This window comes from Poecilia reticulata, chromosome 17, assembly GCF_904066995.2.
Source record: "Poecilia reticulata chromosome 17, P_reticulata-male-v2, whole genome shotgun sequence".
NCBI lineage: Eukaryota > Metazoa > Chordata > Actinopteri > Cyprinodontiformes > Poeciliidae > Poecilia > Poecilia reticulata.
Window position 1 is genome coordinate 1697769 of NC_088846.1, and position 22472 is coordinate 1720240.

General features: G+C 37.8%; 2 protein-coding genes across 4 annotated transcripts in view; both read left to right on the forward strand.

Annotated features, from left to right (window-relative positions):
• ccr12a (chemokine (C-C motif) receptor 12a) overlaps positions 1-7380 on the forward strand; it is a 255587-nt gene extending 248207 nt beyond the window's left edge. The window contains exons 1-2 of one of the 2 annotated variants that reach the window (XM_008433526.2): positions 651-751; positions 4666-7380. In XM_008433526.2, coding sequence (XP_008431748.1) covers positions 4680-5765 — 1086 coding nt within the window. In that variant the 5' untranslated portion in view covers positions 651-751; positions 4666-4679 and the 3' untranslated portion in view covers positions 5766-7380. Of the gene's footprint in view, positions 1-650; positions 752-4665 lie in introns of those variants that run through there. The other variant, XM_081598650.1, reaches the window with a different exon arrangement.
• An 8905-nt stretch (positions 7381-16285) lies between these two features.
• Positions 16286-22472, forward strand: part of cntnap2b (contactin associated protein 2b) — a 99457-nt gene continuing 93270 nt past the window's right edge. Inside the window, exons 1-2 of one of the 2 annotated variants that reach the window (XM_017309994.2) lie at positions 16286-16690; positions 17843-17953. In XM_017309994.2, coding sequence (XP_017165483.1) covers positions 16612-16690; positions 17843-17953 — 190 coding nt within the window. In that variant the 5' untranslated portion in view covers positions 16286-16611. The remainder of the gene's footprint in view (positions 16691-17842; positions 17954-22472) is intronic. The other variant, XM_008433525.3, reaches the window with a different exon arrangement.

The window sequence follows — 22472 nt, forward strand, 5'->3', positions numbered from 1 at the left end:
AAGTACTGTAGTGTAGTTATGCATGTAACGTACAAAATAGGAAAATAGGAATTTCATGAGTAATTAAAATTTTACTTTATTAGCAATAGCAGTAAATCAAAACAAAATTAAGTGTGATTTAAATACATTACTAATATAATAGTAGTATATTTAAAGTATATTAAGAGTATATTTTTAATATAATTCTATGACAGAATTAGTACACTCAAAATATGGAATATTTTAGAATATTTCTTTTGAATACTACATAAAAAAGTATACTTAAAGTATACTAAGTACTACTTGAAGTTGTTCCAAAAAAGTACGTTGAAGTATACTAAGTATACTAAAAGTTGTAATTTAAAACTATTTAAATACTACTAAAGTATACTAAGCACAAAAAAAGTTGTTCTAAAATAGTACAGTTTTAAATACATCAATCAAAGTATGCTAAAGTATGTTAAAATTAAGTATACTAAAGCATACTTTTTTTTTACTTGGGTCATATCTCTCCTGAATAGTCTACTACAGAAGACACACACACACACACACACGCGCGCGCACACACACACACACACACACACACACACACACACACACACACACACACACACACACACACACACACACACACAGGCTTTTAAGAACATCCGTTTGCCAAGGTTACAGCCCCCTCTGGTTTTATTACTGTCAAAAGTCAAAATCGCAAACAAATTTTCTGTGACTCCATTTTGGGTCTTGACCACAGGCGGATATCTACAGAGCTGCACTGGTAAGGTCAAGTTGGCTTGATTTTGGATCCTGTTGTTATTTTATAAAACTTTAGCTAAAGTCATATTGTGAGAATCACATACAGTATATAGATGATACTTTCATCACTTTTCTAAACCTAAAATATAACCAGGATATAATTTCACAGATTATTTAAGGGATAGCTCTTTTTTTATTTATTTATTTTATGTTGTGATTTTTTAAAACTCACAAGAAGGTATGATTCTTTAGGTTTACCATAATGACTTCCTTTAAAAGTGACGTTTCTAGCTTAATCAGCTTTTAGGGAACATTAATGTTTTACTACTGATGAAGAAAGGTTTAATGTTTGTTAAAAAATAATATACTTAACTTAATGAAAGTTTCCCACTCAAACTGTTTCAAGCTCTTATTCATATATACTCATTTTACAAATAGGAACTGTACTTATAACTCTAGGCTTTTCATATATCAGGACATAACAATGGTTTGATTTTCAGCAGGTTCTAACATTTTTAAGTCTAATAACTGTGCAAAACACCCACCAAATTCAAGACTTTCAATATTTATTACATAAAATGAAAAAAAAAAAAAAAGATTACTTCTTACAGCCTTGCTTTTTTCATAGAATTGTAGAAAGAAAGTAGCAGCCATGAACTGCTTAGATGTAGCACCTGATGTTGCAACCACTCATCAGGAAATGTGACCAGATGTTTGAACAGTTTGGTGGTTTGAACATAAAGCTTTGTTCTAAAATAATACTAAAATGGAGAAACATAAGCAATGACCCAAGAGAAGCATCTGTTCTGATGACGGTGTTGATTTCAATTTCTAGTTTTTTGTGAGAAATCTGCAGTGTTTCCTGCTCACTTAAAAATATAAAATAACTCACAAATTATATATATATATATATATATATATTTATTTTCATAACATCCGATATAGCCAGAAGTTAAAACACAATGTTCGTCAAAAAATAAAGCTGACAATGAATCATTTCTGGTAAGAAGTAACTTTTTTTTTTTTTTTGTATGTACAAATAGCAGTGTTGCGAAGGCATAGGAGACATGACTTTTTAATCTTGCTGATCAGCAGTTTCAGATCCTGATTTTGGGGAGAAAAACATCAGTGTGACAAAATGTTTATGAATCACTGGGTAAAGTTTGCCATTTCAAAACTATACTTCTCTATAAGATGTATGTATATGGATAGGCTGGTTTGATGTATTGAAGAATGTATCAAAGTAAAATTATAGAAATATGAAGATGGGAGATAAAAAATCTCAAACATTTAAGAGGTTACAATTATAATGGAATAAATGTGAGTGTTAAAAGATATAATTTTAAGTCTAAGTGTCTCTGATTAAGACATATCTCTAGTACAGTCTTTACTTAATGCAACTTATAATCATTTATTGTCTGGGGTATTAAAGTAATTAAAAAGGGGACAGAATCTTTAAATGTTGTTACAACATTATCTGATAAAGATAAAGATCTGATAAAGTACAAATTTTTCTCTCGGTACTCAGTGTTCAATGAGTTTTGTTGGACTGCACAAAAATATTCACATAGCCTTGTGCATGTATTTGTGAATTTTGCATTTCATTTTTTCATGCAGGTCCAGAGAGAATGAGGAGAACATGGAAATTTCATGCAGAAAAGATCCATTTGGGATTTAAGTGGCCTGTTTATCTGTAGTATCTAGTTGAATCCACTCTTTACTTAAGAACTTTTAGTACATAGAATCGAATAAATGTCATAAACTTTCCTCAATATAGATTTTAGTCTTTATTCATATGTTAATATCAAATTAACTACAAATTAAGTACAAGCCCTTGTTCTGGGCTTTCTGTTCCCAAAACATATTGTGATAGTTAATAAATTGACCAAGGTCCCTTATGTGTTGTGCAAGCATGTGCAAGCAGGTTTTGGCCAAACCCTTTTCAGTTATGTTGGATGTATGCAAGTGAATGTATGAATATATGTAAGTTAGCCTTTTGTGACCAGCTGGTGTAGATCTTTTTTAAAAGTGACAAGATGCACCCGAACACAGACTTAGCAGTGCACAATATTTTATTTAACAATTTTTTAAAACAATCCTTTTTAAAAATGAGGCTTCAGGCCTACTACTCGGTCCCTGGAACAAAAGAAACACATAAGGAAAAGGACAGACAAGTTCAATTATTCCAAACATGCAAAAGAAATTAGTAAAACAAACAAACAAAAAAGAACACTAATTAGTAACTTCAATCACAAAACAAAACTAAAAGAAAACAATGGAACAAATCGTTTTCATCTCCTTCCAAATACCCTTCTATGGGGCCAGAGGAGTAACGCCCCGCCCACACAGCCGGCCCAATCCGCAACAGGTTTAGTTGAGAGCGGCCAAAACAACGGCAAGACAAGACAAGACAGCAGAGCGTCCAAAGCGATGTAGCTCCAAACACAATCAGTTACCTGAAACAGAAAACCCATTAACAGTGGATCCAGATAAAAGAAATCAAAAGCTAAATGGCAGGTAGCTTACCCAGGGGTGGAAACACAGCCTAACCCGGGAGGAAGCAGGTCAGCAGGTGAGGACCAGATGGAAGCCGCACGCCACAGCAACCCCCAGCTGCAGCCGGCAACGCCATCAAAGCAACACAGCAGAAACACACGATAGGTGTAGCACCCAAAGACCAACCAACCTGACATGTAGTCGCCGACCGTAGCAACAGTGGGAGAAACAAAGACGCACGCACCCTAAAGCGGCCCGCCCAACTATAAAGGCATTCGCTCCGCCCACCAATCAACGGTGCCCGGTGCACAGAGTGGGGCAGGGTGGAACACCATCCCACCACATTACATATCTGCAATAACCTTTTGGACATGTTGAAGCACAAGTTATCATACAACTAACATTAATAAGACAATACAGATGATAAAAAACAACTACCGTATTTTCCGCACTATAAGGCACACCTAAAAACCTTCAATTTCCTCAAAAGCCGACAGTATAATCCGGTGCGCCTTATATATGGAACAATATTGAGCCACAACAGATCTAGTAACTACAATAAGTAAGTAGCCGCCGACTTCATTTTCGCCCGTAGAAGAAGAAGCGCGCTGCGCATGCTGGGATAGTTGTCAGAACGCTGGTTTGTAATCTGTTAATAAAGTTTAACTGACCTATCTACCTACCGATCGTCTAGAGCAGAGGTGGGCAACTCCGGGTCTCGAGGGCCTGTATCCTGCAACTTTTAGATGCATCTCTACTTCAACACACCTGAGTCAAATAATGAGGTTGTTAGCAGGACTCTGGAGAACTTGACTGCACTTAGAAGGTGATTCAGCTGTTGGATTCAAGCATGTTGGACCAGGGAGACATCTAAGAGTTGCAGGACACCAGCCCTCGAGGACCAGGATTGCCCACCCCTCGTCTAGAATCAGGTCGTCTGCAGGTCATTTAGCACCACATTCTCCACGAAAAGCTGTGCGCAAACGGAGAAGGGTGCCCATCGTCCGGCCACTCCCCAGCCCAGTCGCGGAAGGCTCTCCTCGCCAACCGGAGTTGGACTGTTTTGTTGACATTCCCTTTAGTGCAGCTCCATCTAGTGGATGCATAACGTAACTCCAGCCTCTACTGTAGCGTCCATTCTATGCGCCTTACAGTATAATACCTTATATATGAAAAAAGTTTTAAAATAGACCATTTATTGAAGGTGCGCCTTATAATCCGGTGCACCTTATAGGGCGGAAAATACAGTAATTATGTCTGTTTTTAAATTTTGGGGAAGTAATTGCATATGGATATGTGGTTTTTCAACATTTTGTCTGTTTATTCAGACTTGCATTAGTTGTGTAAGAGTTTCAACCCAGACCTCTGTGTGTAACTTATAGGAAAACTGATTTTATCCTAGCTCTAGTCTTACTTCTGTATTTCTTTAATGTGCCACAGGAGAAACATCAGCCATGGATGATGATGACTATAATTACATGCTCTACCTGCAGAATATGAATACAACAGAGGATCCGAGCCACGTGGTCAGTGAACTTGTCCAGCTGTGTGCCAAAAGGACTGTTAACATGTTTGGTGCAAAATTGATCCCAGTGTTCTACTATGTTAACTTCCTCCTGAGTTACCTCGGAAATGGCCTTGTCCTCCTCATTATCTTCAAGTATGAGAAGCTCACCACAGTCACAAACATCTTTCTGCTGAATTTGGTGCTTTCCAATCTCCTGTTTGCCTCCAGTTTGCCTTTCTGGGCTACCTACCATTTGTCTGAATGGATCTTTGGAGAAGCTCTGTGTAAAATGGTCAGCAGTGCTTATTTCATCGGTTTCTACAGCTCCATCCTCTTCCTCACTCTCATGACATTTGACCGATACCTGGTTGTGGTGCATGCGCTTGCAGCTTGCAAGCGCAGAAAGAAAAAGTATGCCATAATATCGTCTGTCATTGTTTGGTGTATCAGTATTTCAGCAAGTGTTAAAGAGTTGGTCCTTCGAAATGTGTGGAAGAGCTCGATGCAAGGCAAAATGTGTGAAGAATCAGGGTTATCAGCAAGCAGTATGAGAGTCTGGCGTTTGGTCAGTTACTATCAACAGTTCATGATTTTCTTCCTATTACCTCTCATAATGGTCATGTACTGCTACGTTAGGATCACACTGCGGATTCTCTCCACCCGGATGAAGGAGAAGTGTCGAGCCATAAAGCTAATATTTGTAATCATCTTCACATTTTTTGTCTGCTGGACACCCTACAATATTGTATGCCTTCTTCGAGCAATTCATATATCAGCTGTTGAAACTGACAAGGAAGAATCATGTTCCACCAAACAAAACCTAGATTATGCATATTACTTGACCCGAAACATTGCATACTTGTATTGTTGTATTAGTCCAATGTTTTACACATTTCTAGGGAAAAAATTCCAGAGTCACTTCAATAAACTGGTGATTAAGAAAATTCCCTGCCTGTCCAGACACATTAGCTTCAACAGCCAGAGCACTAGAAGCACGTCACAGAGAACACCTCACTCTGTTTATGAATACTGAGCAAACATAAAAATCCCGATCTTTTAAAGGATACACAATGTCATAATGCACTCTCGTGACATGATACAATAATAAATATTCTCCTCTACTAGCTTGGCCATTATGACATGTTACACATTTAACTTTCCTTTGTCTCTGCAGGTCATTTCAGACTGTAAGCCTTTAGATTCAATTTTGAAGGGAATCTTTTGTTATATTTACAGCCATGAAGTGCCAGATTTAAAACTTTGTGAACAAAGAGAAGTTATGTTTGAAATCTGGTCAGTTTAATTATTACTGTTGTGAAAAAATATATTGAATGATTTTGAATTTCTTCTTATAATGGTTTTAAATATAATGATATGCTTACAATGATCATTTTAATGCAAAGTGTTTTCAAATTGTGGTCATCTGGGAACAAATGGTAACACTTTATTGAAGGGGGGTGAATAAGACTGGCATGACACTGTCATAAACATGACATAACACTTGCCATGAACATCAATAAGAATTCATAAATATTTATGACTCTTGTCATAAAGTGTCATTCAGTAAATTATGACACTTTTAATACAAAGTTGACATTATTCAAAATGTCTTTGTTATGACAACTTGACATTAACCAAGAAATCATTACTGATATAAATTTTTTATAAAAGTATTACTGATTGCACTTTAAAAATTTATTAAAGGTAATTATTAAAGGTATTAAAGTTATTAAAGGTAAAGTTTAAACAGTAATGATTTCTTGGTTAATGTCAAGTTGTCATAACAAAGACATTTTGAATAATGTCAACTTTGTATTAAAAGTGTCATAATTTACTGAATGACTCTTTATGACAACAGTCATAAATATTCACGAAAGCTTCTTCATGTTCATGACATGTGTTATGTCATGTTTATGAAAGTGTCATGTCAGTCTTATTCACCCCTTCAAATAAAGTGTTACCGAACAAACGTATATGAATGTTTTTCTCACATCGTTGGGTGAATGAAAGATTTGACAACTGTTGCCAACACATCAGACTGAATGCGATCTGAACTGTTCAGAGAGGAAGCATTGGAATGACACATCAGAACAAGAAGTAGCAGAGAAAAGGGAACACAACAGCTGAGATATGTGAATGTCCACTCTCAGTTTGTCAAGCTGAAATACCTTTTCAGCATTGTCATGTCACTTGTTTATCTGGCTGCGACCTTCCTGACATTATTACTTGTACAGCAGTATATTTTTATAGCCCTAATACAGTATATGAAATCTGCTTTTTTTGTCTTAAATCTTTCAGTATTACCTAACTAATCATTGATAACATTAGCTTACTTTTAAAATTGTCATCTTCTCTTTTTTAAATATGATTACTCTGTCTAAAAGGTGGAATAATCAGTAAAAATAGCATTTTAAACTCATAGATATAAATTATCTTAAAATGTCAAACCCTTTTTTCTGTATTTTATTTTTTTCATGTAAGCTTAATGAAGAAAAATATTCTGTACCTTGTCTTATTGAATGTTATGTTTGTGGATATGAATTATAAAGCTTCTCTTTTGTAATGGACCATGGACATGTGTTTAATACACATCAACATAAAGCACATATGTCACACTGCAGTGCTGTGATAAAATTAATTTAAAAACACTTTTCTCTAGATTCCTTTAAGTCATGTGGTACACTGAACATTATTTTAATAGTTCAATCAAATGCCAAATTTTAAAAAACAAAATGTATTTTAATCCAAAGCAAGATGTTTTAATCAGGTGAAAAATCTATATACAAATCATGTAAAGCAGCACAAATACAGTATGTGTTAGCATGCATTAAAATGGCATGACAATTGTAGGCCTCATTCAGGATAACAATGAAGTGAACTACAGAAAAGAGGTACAACATCTTATGGACTGGTGTAGAATAAACAAGCTGTTCCTGAACGTCAACAAGACAAAAGAGATCTTTGTCGACTAAAGGAGATCTCGACCCAACCACACACCACTCCACATCAATGACAGAGCAGTGGAGATAGTCAGCAGTGCTAAGTTCCTGGGGGTTCACATTACAGACAACCTTGGCTGGACACCTCATGTCACTTCCCTGGTGAAAAAGGCACAGCAGCGCCTGCACTTTTTGAGAATAATCCTCTCCACCTTCAACAGAGGAACCACTGAGAGCCTGCTGACCAGCAGTATCTCCATCTGGTCAAGGAACTACAAGGTCTCTGCGAACAGTGGTGAAGACAGCGGAGAAGATAATTAGGACTAAACTTCCCCCTACTCCCTAGCATTGCGTAGCCAGAGCAAAAAAAGATCCTCTCTGATTCCACCCATCCTCTCCATGGTCTGTTCATCCGGTTGGCATCTGGCAGAAGATTCAGTAGAATCCGCTGTAAAAGAGCCAGACTCAGAAATAGCTGTCTCCCACTGGTCATCATTTTGCTCAACAACCCCATCACTAAGACTGTCTTAGACTTCTTGAAAATGCATAGTTAGCAATATCTTATTTGTATATCTGTGTAAATATAGGCACACTTTTGTTTTTGTGAGTGCTCTGGTTGTCATGATTTGCAGTGTGGTTTGAGGTGGTGAGAGCGAACGCAGGCAGGACCCAGTTGAAGATGAATGGTGATTTAATGAAGACAATAGTTCAAAAACAGTCCAGTACAGGCGGCACGGCAGAGCACTTAGCAAACAGCTAGTTACCGGTAGCTACTGAGACTAGAAGACTGATCACGAGAGCAAAACCAACACAGGACTTATCAGTTCGACTGTGAAGGCAGATGCAGACTGACGAACAAGACACGAGAACGATTACGACAAGGATCCGACAAGAGACAAGGACAACAGGTTAAATACACAGGGAGGGTAATCAGGAAACGAGACACAGCTGGGAACTATCAACGGAAGACACAGAGACTCACAGGGGAACAGAACTATATGAACACAGAAAAACCTCCCTTACCCTGGCTGCAATCAGCAGTCCGATCATTAGGTCATTCTGCTATAAACTTACTGCATCTCTGATGGCAGTTCTGTTTACATTATATACATGTATAATATAGGATACATTTATTGGCCAACTGATTTATTGACCAGTTGATTTCTGGACGCCGATATACTTAATTTTGGGGGATTGTGAATGGCTGATACTTACATGTGAAGCCCATCCTATCCCCTAATCTTATCTTCATTAGCAAATGTTTATAAATAAGCCTCTGTCCTCTTCTGCTCTGCAGTGAGAGGTTTGACTGACAGACTGACCCTCCAGGTCAGGTCTAAACTTTTACAGTTAACAATATTCACCCCACTGTTGCCAACAGTTACTTTCTTGGTATATTTAGTGACATTTCAAACAAAGGAAAATCATATCAGCCAAAATCAAAATCAGCAGGTCAGGTTTTTTAAAGATCGGTAACAAGGGATCGGCCAGAAAACTGCAATCGGTGCAGCCCTACACACATATTCACAGGGATGAAAGTAAGGGGGTACGGCAGGGTACTGCGTACCCCTTAAAGATTTAGCGGGGGTACGCAGTACCTGCAAGAGAGGGGAGCGGCTGTCTGCTGTATAAAATCAACGGGTTCACTCTGCAGCAGTGAGTGCACCCACTAATCAGCCGTGACTGATTAGACTAATCAGTTAATAAATAACTTTTTTCCCATTTCATATCGTTTCTGAACGGTTCGTGCTTTGCTAGAGCAGCGGTGCAACACGTCGATCGCGGAAGGTTTTGAGTCGATCTCGGCGGTAGGTGACAAACTGAACGCCGCCGGACGCTGAAACCAGCACGTCCTCCTCTGACTGGCTTAAAACGTTGGTAACTTTATTAAAGAACGATAACAAAAAAATCAACAAAATATGTTCAAATTAATGACCCAACAACAATAATAATCTCAGTGATTATTGTTTCAACAAGGTGTTGCGCAATTCTGTGCGTTTCGGTTCCATTACCAAAATAACTAGCAGAGCAGGAGTTTAAAATTAACTAATCAACCACCGCTGTGTTCATGAGAGGCTTATTAATGATCGCAAAATAAATATCAAGCCTGCAAACCTAATATCGTAACGGACTGAATGTTATGTTTTTAACGTAATCTCTGGTCGGTTTGTGTTCGCAGGAGGTTGCCATGGGAACCGCTGTGCTTAAATGACAGAGAGAGACAGAGAGTAACAAGGTGCGAGTGGTTTAGAGTTGATCACTTGTTCAGGTTGTTTTACCTTCGTCTTGGCTCATCACAGCCACTGTAGTTTCTGAACATTCAATAAACAACAAACTTGGACTAATTATCTTGTTCTTTGTGACTCTGTCATTTACAACAAACATCAAACACGGTAAATGTGTTTCATTAAGAGTTTAACAAACAATTGGCTTCTACCGCAATAAATATGTGAAATTAAATTAATTGTCTAATATTAAAAAAAATTGTTTGGTGCTGTCGGGCTCAGAGTCTGAGAGGCTTTTCCTTTATCAAACAATTTTTTTTTTTTTTTTGCCACTTATGTAGTGGAAATATTGATGTTGATGAGACTTTCTCCAAAATGATAACCTTTATAAACCTTTATAGCTCCACTCCACTCAAATGACAGTGAAATAAAATCCAGTCCAACATCTGGTTTGAGGTGATTCCTCTGGAATCTGATGGAGGAAAAATATCCCAACTTCAGAAGATGCTCTGTGGTTCCTCCTGTCAGTATGAGAGTCAGGATGAGGAGGCGCCATGTTAGGAAGAGAAGTGGAAGCTGCAGGATCTTCAGAACAAACAGGTCATGATGCTGGGCTACTGATTATCCCTCTGTCTGGACACAGGAACAATATAACCAGTTTAAAAGCTAAAATAAATGGTTATATGCCAGACATGGAAAACTGGGATGCTCTCCATGCCATGATGTTCAGAATTTAGGTCTCATGGCATCTCAAGGTGTCAACATTGCAGCCAGTGGGTATTATTTTGTAGCAATTCAAGAGCTTCCCAGCTTTTATCACTTCGCAAAAAAATTCATCAGCACAAAAGCAATAGATAGATAGATAGATAGATAGATAGATAGATAGATAGATAGATAGATAGATAGATAGATAGATAGATAGATAGATAGATAGATAGATAGATAGATAGATAGATAGATAGATAGATAGATAGATAGATAGATAGATAGATAGATAGATAGATATAGTCATAGTACCCCCAAGAATCTAAAACTTCTTTCACCACTGCATATTCATGACATTCTTTTTTGTTTTTTTTACCCAGCCACCCCACCCACTCTCTCCATGTAACAACAGATACAGTAATATATTTAACACATCACATATTCTTGAAAGGCCAGAGTCAAGAGAAAAGAAATACAACAAAAACATTGAATTTTTTTTTAAAAGGTAAGAATTGAAATAAGACAGTAAAGATCAATACAAATCAGTCTTTCAGATCTAATCTGCTTAGAAGATCCAAAAAGGGAGTAGAAATCAGGTTGAACTTAACCATTATCCCCCCTATAGAGTGAGAATTTTTTTCCAGAGTACAGAATGACAACAGTTCGTTGATCCAGTGTTTCTGGTTTGGACGTTCCATAGTTTTCCAATTTTTAAGTATACACTTCTTTGCTGCAGATGATGCTAACAAAACAAAGTATTTCTTGCAAGGATATAATTTCAAGGACATAACATCTCCAAGTATCCAGATCCTCGGGTCAGCATCTAAAGAAAGCTCACAAACTGCTGATGTTATCTGAATCACATTATTCCAGTAGGTCTGCAAGTGAATACAACTCCAAAGCATATGAAGAAGATCGCCTACACACAATTTACACCTTTGACATTTGTCAGTGATGTTGGCATTCAGTTCATTCAACCTATATGGGGTATAATATATGTGGTGTAAAATCCATCCATCCATCCATTTTCTAACACCCTTGTCCCTTATTGGGGTCGGGAGGGTTGCTGGTGCCCATCTCCAGCCAACGTTCCGGGCGAGAGGCGGGGTAGACCCCGGACAGTTCGCCAGTCTGTCGCAGGTGGTGTAAAATATTAAATTGAATTTGTTTGTATTTTGTTGATATTAACATTATTTGAGATGAATTTAGTAATCTGCTCCAGTTTTTATCATCGTATTTGCAGTTTGTCTGACTCCCATTTAGATTTTTTTTGTTCTCATAAGTCGGTGAGTAATCAAGAACAATTTTGTAAACACAAGAAATAAGTCCTTTTGTGGTGGTACGTTTAATATCTAATAAACATGTGTCAAGGAGAGTTTCCTCTGGTTTATTTGGAAATATCTCTGGTTGGCTCTTAATCCAATGTCTGATCTGCAAATATTTGAAATAATTGTGCCTATATAAGTCATAAAATTCTGATAATTGACTAAAGCTGGCAAAGACATTGTTGGTATAAAGATCGCCAACTGATCTGATGCCTTTTTTGACCCAAGTTTGTAATATACCATCTGCTATAGGCTATAGGTATCTGCTAGGGTTACCTTTAAGTGGTGTGTTAACCAACAATTCTATGTTTAGATTTAAGAGGGCATGTAACTGAAGCCATGTATTATAGGTAGCTAAAATTAAAGGATTTGATGTGATTTTAGAGAGTTGCTTTTTAGAACCCAGGAAGGGGATAATTGATAATGATGCGGATTTTAGTTCTTGTTGTTCTATCGAGACCCACTTCACATCGTTACCATTTGAATGCATCCACATCCATAGAATACGGAACTGGGAAGCCAAATAATACATTCTGAAATTTGGAAGATTTAATCCGCCTTTAGCATAAGGAGCCTGTAAAGTGAGAAGCTTAATTCTTGAGACCTTCTTTTGCCATAAAAATACAGACATTGCTTTATCCAAATCTTTAAAAAATGTCATCGGAACTTTTAAGGGGACACATTGAAATAAATAAATAAATTTAGGTAATATAGACATTTTAATTGTGTTAACTCTGCCAATCAAAGATAGTGGGAGGTCAATCCATCGTTCCAGTTCTGCTTTAGTTTTATTAATTAATGACGTGCAATTTGTTTGAAAAATCTGATCATACGAGGAACTAATATTAATGCCAAGGTATGTAAAACCATCCGGGCACCATCTAAATGAACCAGGTAGCAATTGTGTCTCCTGCTTTGTCATATTTAGTGGAAACGCTTCACTCTTGGAATAATTGATTTTGTAGCCAGAAACTGAGCTGTATGACCCAAGGCATGTCAGTAAAGGTGGAAAAGATTTAAATGGCTGAGAAATAAATACTAATAAATCATCTGCATATAGCGCAAGTTTATGTTCATCTGTACCTACCCTCACACCTGCAATAGATAAGTCAGAACGGATAGCAATTGCCAATGGTTCTATAGCAATGGAAAATATGCTAGGAGAACTTGGGCAGCCCTGTCTACAGCCTCGGGAGAGCGAGAAGGCGTCCGACAGAACACCATTAGTCAATATCTGTGATCTGGGGTTATTAAAGAGTGTTCTTACATATCTAATAAAGGTTTCACCAAAATTCATAGCTCTCAGGGTCTCAAATAGAAAATCAGGTTCAATTCTGTCAAACGCCTTCTCAGCATCCATAGAAAGTATTACCAGGGGGTACCTCTTTCTTTTAGCAATATCAATAACATGAAACAGCCTCCTAATATTGTCTGCTCCCCGTCGGTTCTTAACAAAACCTGTTTGGTCTGAATTAATAATTTTTGGTATTATTCTCTCCAGTCGAGTTGCTATTATTTTAGACAGGATCTTATAATTGACGTTGAGAAGATTGAGGGGCCTATAGTTACCGCACTTTTGTCTATCCTTTCCAGGTTTGGGAAGTAATGTTATTGTTGCAAGTTCTAAGGATTGAGGAAGTGCTGTCCTTTGGAATGCCTCTTTGATCATGTTTGTAATAGGTATAAATAATTTGCTTAAAAAGGTTTAGAAGTATTCAATTGGGAAGCCATCTGGCCCTGGGGCTTTATTTTTTTGTAATGTTGTTATAGCAAGACGGACCTCCTCTTCACTTATCTCTCTATCCAGTATGTCTTTGAGAAATTTGTTCCCTTTTTTGTTTGTTTTTATATGAAATAATGTGCCCCCTCATGTAAGCCTTAAGCGCTTCCCATATATTTGAATGTGAGGAGGTATTTGAATTTAGTTCTAAATAGATATCAATTTTGGTATTCATGAAGGTGACAAATTCAAGGTCTCTAAGAAGATATTCTCTGAACCTCCATCTAGAGGAAGAAATAGGTTGATGAAATTCTAATTTCATTTGTTTGGGGTTATGGTGTCTCTGTGTTGCCCTGTGACAGACTGGCGACCTGTCCAGGGTGAACCCCGCCTCTCGCCCAGCACGCTAGCTGGAGATAGGCACCAGCAACCCTCCCGACCCCACTGAGGGACAAGGGTGAAAGAAAATGGATGGATGGATGGATGGATGGATGGATGGATGGATGGATGGATGGATGGATGGATGGATGGATGGATGGATGGATGGATGGATGGATGGATGGATGGATGGATGGATGGGGTTATGGTCTGAAATTGTGGCTGCTAAGTAAGAACAAATTCATGACGTTCTTTGATTAAATACATTTCTTTTAAGCGTTACTCCAATAGCTAAAAATTTAATTTATATCAGTTAAGTCTTTTTTCAACTTAGACGCTGATGTAAAAATGTTTGTTTTAGTCACAAATTGATTATGATCAGTAGCAAACAACAAATCCCAACTACAGCATAGAGTAGCTCATCGATGTAGCAGCTATGTAGCGTGACATAAAAACATTTTGCTAGACAATGTCAAACATTGAGAAGTTTAATTTTTGTTTTCAAACACTATCAAACATGGCGCTTTGAAGCCAAAAATACCTCAGAAATATACAGAGCCAACCATGAGAATCAACTCATTCAGAGTTTAAACTCCATTTCACACAAACACAAAGACCCTAGCATAAATGTTTGGCTGTTGAACTGGACTAATTTTCTATTAGCAGCTTTACTAATCTTTACATTACCAAGGCACATTAAAACAAACCTTTATCTCGACTTTTTTATATTTTTCCTCTTTCTTTTCTCCCTCCCTGAAGGATAAGTCCTTTTTAGAGACATGGTTTTGCTTATTTAACTTCTGACCAGAGCTTTGGACGTTTAACCCTTAAAACAAACATTTGAATTTTTGCTTATATCTGTTTAACAACCCTGGTTGTAACAACCTAGGTTGTTATTCTTCTGTCCCTAATTCATTTGTTTGTTATTGACTTTTGCTCAATTAAATTTCTTACATACACATTGTGAATGGTATTTATATTATAGTTGATCATGTTGTTTTTTGTGTCTCCTTATGTCTTTTGTTCCTCCCATAATTTATGGAGATAGATATTATTTATAATGTATGAAAGTACTGTTTGTCATTTAATTAGCTCTACTTCCTTAAGAAAATGAAAAGGTATGTTCTTTTGTGAGGGAATTTATCTTTTACTGTTCCAGTAATGCCAGAATTAATAATAAGTAATAAAGACTTTGTGGTATTCTGATTTAGTAATGCAATTAGATTAGTTGTGTTACCACCCCAAGCCACTAGAGGCAGTAGGAAGTCCGAAAAGATGCGACTAAGGAGCAGATTTAGAAGTACACCGAAAGCTACAGAATTTGCTAAAAACTGTGAGCTGCCGTGAAGTAAATAAAAATAGAAGTTCAAATACATTCTGAGAGTGAAACTCCTTCCTAAAGGTGAAAATATATCACAGATTTCAAAAGAAAATAAAAACGGAAGTATAGGAAATAGCGCCCCCTTCACTTCCGGATTGCAATGGTCCCATTTCCAAATAAGGTATGAGACTGACAGCGGTCCGTCCCGCCCCTTTCTGTTTGCTGCAGCGAGGTCCTTCTCAAGCAAAGGGCTAGAAGCTTCATTGTTTCCGGAGGCTAAATTTGGCCATCACTTGTCTTTGAAAGCAACTGTGTCTTCAAAGACCAACTTAGTCTTTAAGAAGTTGCAGTGTTACTGAGAGAAAACTATGCCTTGTATTTTCTATCTTATCTTCTTCTAATGACATCATCAAACAATGGCAGACTCTTAAATATACCTAAATTCCGCCACTAGATGGCACCAACCGAACACTTCCACATCTGTGCATGTCAACAAACTGACATGCAACAGGATAAATATATGTTCTCTTTGGAATCAATAAAGTAGTTTTGATTTTGAATGTAGGTGATGTAGTCAACTTGAAACCATGGACTTATGTCAGGGAACGTTTTTACAAATATAATAACGGTTTCATAAATCACAATTTTCTTTTTGTATGTTAGTATAAAATAGCGCAGGCCAAGTTCGACTTTTCAGTGTAGCTGTCAACTGTATGTAGTTTCATGGAGTCACGTTCTTCTGTTTATAGAAACCCTTTGCAGCCAGGTCTAGCTTTTCTTTTCTGAGTCGTGTTCTTGATGTGTTAAATTTTAACAGTTCTTTGTCTTACATCTTGCAGAGCTATAAACTCCCTCTTTTTACGTACTGTGATAACATCTCGGCGCGTCCTCCATCTGAGCCCTTCAGGAGCTTTAGTATCGTTACATTATGGGCTGTACCATATCGTAAGGAGGTAGGGGTGGATGGTGTCCTTGCCTTTGGTTGGACACCTTCTGTCTCTTTGCTTGTCTGCCTGACAATGGAGCCGCAGCCCGACAGCAATCTGGACGGAGACTGGACGGTGTGGACCAATCTTTCTTGGGTTTTTGGTGTTTGTTAGAGGGAAACAAGGCAATAGGCTGCAAGCTAAGCGAGGCAGACATCCATTCTGTTTCATCGCAGAGAGAAAAAAAAGTCTTCTGTGTTATCGACACACACTGTTAACTGGGGGCGGGGAGAGACCTGGAACCACTCTGTTTTCGTCTTTGTTTCCCTTTTCTGTGAAGATGTCCGCTTTGACTGGAAGGTTAATGCTGCTAGTTACGTCTCTCATCATCACATCTAATGGCGCATGGTCAGCATCCCGTAAGTAAAGTATATTATCATTTCTCTCTCTCTCACACACACACACACACACACACACACACACACACACACACACACACACACACACACACACACACACACACACACACACACACACACACACACACAGCTTTTCCCTGCAATATATGCACAGTTTTTGTGTGTGTTGAAAATAGAGCAGCGGACTATGCAGGATGGTCCGTTGAACGAGATCAGCGGCCCAGCATCACCAACCGCGCGATACTTTCATTCATCAAGAACGAAAGAAGCAGAAGCTGCTTCCCATAGAAAACAGAGGCAGGGCCGGTATATCGTCAGAGTTTGATGGGTAGCACAGATAGTTAGAACACCTGCTCAATCCTCCATGGCGCCCATAGGCGTAAATCCCGAAGTTTGACCCCCCCAAACTTGGAAAAGTCTAGAAACGTTTGTAATTAAATAATATCAATATGAATAGGCAAAAGAAACAAAGAACGAAATAAATCTGCTATTTATCTCAGAAAAAGAAAATAATCCATTTTGACCCCCCACTCCCCTGTGCCATTTCCAGCCAGGCAGGAGAAAGACTGGCTGGTATGGACTGAGTTGAACCTATTCAGTTGATATGTGAACAGGATAAATCAGAAAAAAAGATAAATAAAAATACAGCAGTTTTGTCTTTTCTTATCACCTTTACATTTCTAGTTTCTTCTGAAGTGAATAGGAAAGGTTTTTCTCCTTGTTCAGTAACAACAATGATAACCTCCCAGAGTTCAGCCACTCTATTTGCTCCAGAGCCTGTAGTATGGAGTAAACTTTCCTTAGCTGTGTGACCAGCCTCCTTAGCACCTCAGATCTAACTTCAACCCTCCGTTTCAACAGCAAAAGACAAGCTTGGAAAAAAAATTGCTCAAAACTATTTTGAAAACATGTCAGAAGTTTGACTATTTTTTAGACAAAATGTAAATGTAATTTTGTTGATGAGAAAGTACTTTTATTCTTTTATTCTAGAGACCTGAAATTCCAGACTTTGTGATGAAATGTTATTGTTTATTTCCTTTACTTAGTGTGAAGATGATTTCTGTTTCAAACTAGTCACCTCACAGCTGCTATTACAGAATAGACAGCTTACTGCTGAAGGTGATCTTTGCCTTTTTTATCTTGCTGGTTTAGGGAAGTGTGATGACAGCTTGGTAACACCCCTTCCCATCAAATCCTTCAACAGCTCATCAGAATATGGCAGAGGATATGCAGCCGCTTTTGCTAAACTCAACAGAATACAAGGTATGGCAGTGTAATGTCAAGCACTTTGCAATTCCTGATCCTGTGTGAACATTGATTCCCTTTTATAATAATGTTCATTCTTTATATCTACTGTTTTATTGAAGCTTTTGCCTACATAATTGGTTTAAGATGAGGGTGTCTTTCTTTAAGTTTGTAGGGGTGATATTTTAATATTTTTAATGGATCGGAGAGCAGAGACAATTAGAAACAGTAGAGCGAGGAGCAGATGCCACTAGCCTACATCTTCTATATTTAGTCCACTTCAATGTAAAGCTGCATAATTATTCAATAAAATTGGAATATAAGCGCCAGTCTCTTAAGTTTTTGATTTGTGTTTTAAGTACGAGTAAAGTTGGACGAGAATAAAGACTAATTTTATGATAGCTTTTCACCATAGTGCGCTAAATTGCGGAATACTGATCCTGTAAGGCAGGGGTCCCCAAACTTTTTCCTGTGAGGGCCACATAACTTTTCCCTTCTCTGCTGGGGGGCCGGAGTCAGTTTGTAACAGAAAAGGTGTGACGTTTGTAGGAGTGCCTAAATGTAAAATTGTATTGTTTTCCAGAAAGCACGATCAAATAACATTCTCTGGGTTCTTCACAGAAAAAATCCAGGAAGGATTATAGTCCGTATTTTCCTAACTATGAGCCGCACCGAGCCATAAGCCACAACACCAAAGTTTTTTTTTTTTTTTAACCAGTAAACATAAACATATAAGCCACAGATATCTCTGCCGCTCCAGGTTTTCCACAACAATGCAGCAGCAGCAGAGGGGGGAGGACACCCAAAATTTGAGTCATAACAGGTCAATTGAATATCACATTTATTAGGGTTGAAAAAGAAAAGTTGCCAAGTTTAGATTTAACTGAACTGATTACGGTAGTTTCCGAACAGTAACTGTAAAAGTAAAAGTGCTGATCCTTCCTGCCTGCTACTAGCATGTGCTAAATGAAAATGGGCACATTCTTCTTCTTCTTTAGATTTCAACAGCAGCTTGCATCCATTATTGTTGCACTACTGCCATCTACTGGATCCTAATATGTGTTTTACATTCAGATACATACATTAGAAGTACAACTGATACAACAGCTACCTCAGAATGCTATGAGCTGCAATGCAACATAACGACCTGAGAAATCTTAGCAGCCTGCTAGTTAGCAATGACGTAGCACATAATCAAATCGCCCGCAGGTATTTCCAAAACTAATTCAATAAACAAGTTACTTTTTTTATCATATGTTAACATAAAGGCTCGTTTTGAAGTAAAAGCTGCTACTTACAGGCATTGCTTCGAAGAACTCGACCTGGAATGCGGCGTTCATATCAAACACGTGTGTTCATCTGCTCTACCGCTAGCAAACAACCGTACTGATTAAATAACATAAAAGTCAAGCAGTTCCCTAAAAGTCCAACAGATGGCAGCAATGCGCCATGCAAAACAAAACACCCACAGTTTACAGGACACACTTCCTGCTAAAGAGCCCCCTGGTGGTTGAAGAAAAATCCACATATAAACCGGAAAATACAATATATGAAAAAAAATCTGAATGCTCTCTGGTATTGTTCAGGGGGCCGGACCAAATGTGGAGGCGGGCCGGATCCGGCCCGCGGGCCGTAGTTTGGTAGTAAGGTAATAGATGGTACTGGTTTAACAAATTACTAAGCACTAAATGTTTTAGCACATCAGAAGCAAATTTTCAGCCCCAGGACTTTGAAACGATTGCTTCAACAACTTTTTATTTAACAGAAAAAACCAGACTTGCTGAGCGGGTCACGTTGCATATCACTGTATTGAAGCTTTTTAATTTAGCGACTTTCTTCCGGCAATATTGCGTCTTTACTCGGCCAATATTTAAATTACTGTGCTGATACGACTGGGTTCTCGTAGTATTATGACTTTATTCTTGTATTCAAACATAAGAATCTCTTATCCTGGCCACAGACCTCTGCTGCTTTTTTTCTTTTCACTGTCAAACTTCTCCATCTCTCCTCTAGATAGATATATTTCAAAACATCCGCACATGTGTCCTTCGCTTCGTTTTATTTGTTGTTTTTTTCTTCTGCTTCGTTTACAACAGTGCTGTGGCTACGTCTACTGGCTTGAACAGGCAGGCTGTTGATTAGTTTGAACACTGCTGCCACCTAGTGACCGGAGGCTTGTTTATCAGTTAACATGAATAAAGACAATGGAGTACATGCCACGGACTTCCGTTTTAGCACTTCCGCATTTTTTTGCCACATAGAATGGTTCCGGTGCACAGGCAAGAGTATGTTAACAATGGACCTTACCAAGCTCCGCCCAGAAACGCCCCTCGAAAGTCCCACGTGACTTCATGTCTCACAAGCAGAGCCTCGCAGTGCTTAGCTTCTATGTGTAAACATGGCGTCTTTCACTTCGACTGACTCTCTGCAGAGTATTTCTGAGTCGATTAGTTTAGCATTTCTGCTGGATTTTCACAAAATATCAGCCACAATAATGGACAGGGGAACCAACAAGTTCATGTCATCTTTTTTGGACAACATCAAGGTGTTTTAGCCACGCGATGCCTCCAACATTGTGCGCGTTGCAGCTAAATGCTACCGGTCGATGAGAAAAACAGCAGATCCAAACATCCTCAGCATAAATATAGCTGTGGACAAGATGATGCCTATTGTTCTTGCAAGGCTGGGTAAGTCGGACATTCATGGTTTTGAGGGTTCGAATGTGCCTAGGCCTGATACACGGTACTCGGTGCTAGCGTGGCTAACACAATTACAGTTTAGTAAAAAGCCTTTTCAGGTAAAATAAAATCTTTAATGTATGTCAGATAAGGTACACATTGCATATTGATCTGTTCAGCTCAGGCTTCAGGATGTAGAAGTTGTATCGGTACTGCCATTATGCTGTACTTGGTTAAAAGGTTTTCATAATGAATGTGTTTATTATTTACTTTCTTTTTTTCATTCACTAAACACAAAGAAAGCAAAGCAATAATACTTACACCAGCAGACACTCCTTTGTTCTTATTGATCCTACGACGGTTGAGCTGCAAATGCGGTCGTGCACAAGCTTTAATCCAAGCAAGACATTCCGTTTCAGATTTTGGAAATCTGTGAATTTTAGTTCCACAAACACGATCAGGCATCTGTCAGGATCTGACATCGCCTGTACAGATACCCCACTGACAGTGGAGAACCATTCTTTTCATTCTTTTTCGAGTCCTGAAGCAAAAACCTTCTGTCAGTTTGCTAGTCCACAATGTACATTAGCTTGCATTTGTGAGACGGTAACGCACGTGATAGCTGCACTGTGACGTAAAATGGGCATTAGCCAATGAAACGTGGCCCCTGTGGTAAGGTCCATGGTTCCTCAGTGGCTGCAAGACTATTAATGATGCTTACAGAATTATTCAAACGTCCTGAAAAGCTCCAACAACAACAAAGAATTTAACCTGGGTGTGTCAAAACTTCACAATAACTTCAAAGGTAAGTTATTAAATCGTTTGTATTCATCATAATGTCTCATATGTCTGACGTAGCTAACAGGGACAAGCTTACAAAGGTGCTATGTAAACGTTAAGTGTTTTGAGTATTTGTGCAGTGTGCAATCTACATATCTATGCTTTATAGATATAGATATATATCTATATAAACATATACAGATCTGTCTATATTGTGCCCAACCTATCAGTGAAGCTGAAGTTAGCTTCCGAATGTAGCATCTAATTCAGAAAATAGCTAAAGGGCGATTTTTCACTATCTTGAGCTTTTTTAATGTGTTGTACTTTAAAAACAACACCTAGACATTTCAAACCTAACTAGATTATTCTGTACTAACAGCAGAATAAATAAAACATTTGTGAAACCTTCTAATTGATTTATGGAATTTGTAAAATGTCAATAATAGATTCCAGAACGCATTAGACATGAATTATTAATTTGGAATTATTTGTTATTTTAACTTTCAGTTTTCTTTCTCTTTTATATCTTTATTATAGTTGGAGTTCTGTTTGATGGCTTCCTGGAGGGAGAGATTGGCTGAGCTAATGTCAAAAACTTTTCTCCTGCTATTAACTTTTTTGCTTTTCTTTATATAGAAAGTATTTCTATCAGTTGCTCTGTTTCCATTTTGTATACAGTATTTGCTCTATTATTTTTTATTTTTACCTTAATGCTTACCTGGTCAGTTGAGGTGGAAATGTACATCTTGATTACTGACAAATGTCAGAACCTCATGGACTGAGCTGGTTACATCAGATCAATCTGAATCTTTATTTCTCATTAAAACAACTTCTTGTAATTTTAAGACATTGTTATAAAATTTCATCTTTATTCTGCTGTAATGATGACTACATTCTTGCAATTAAAAATTCTTGTAGCCTGGCCATAATGCTCCCTTATACAACTCACAGAACAAATCATTGAAATAAAGGCACTTTTTAAAAGTATTTTCTGTAATTATATTATAGAAATTGAGAAGGGGAGGAATCGATTAAAATCAAATCTGGTATGAAAAAAAATCTTGTAAGTCATATCAACC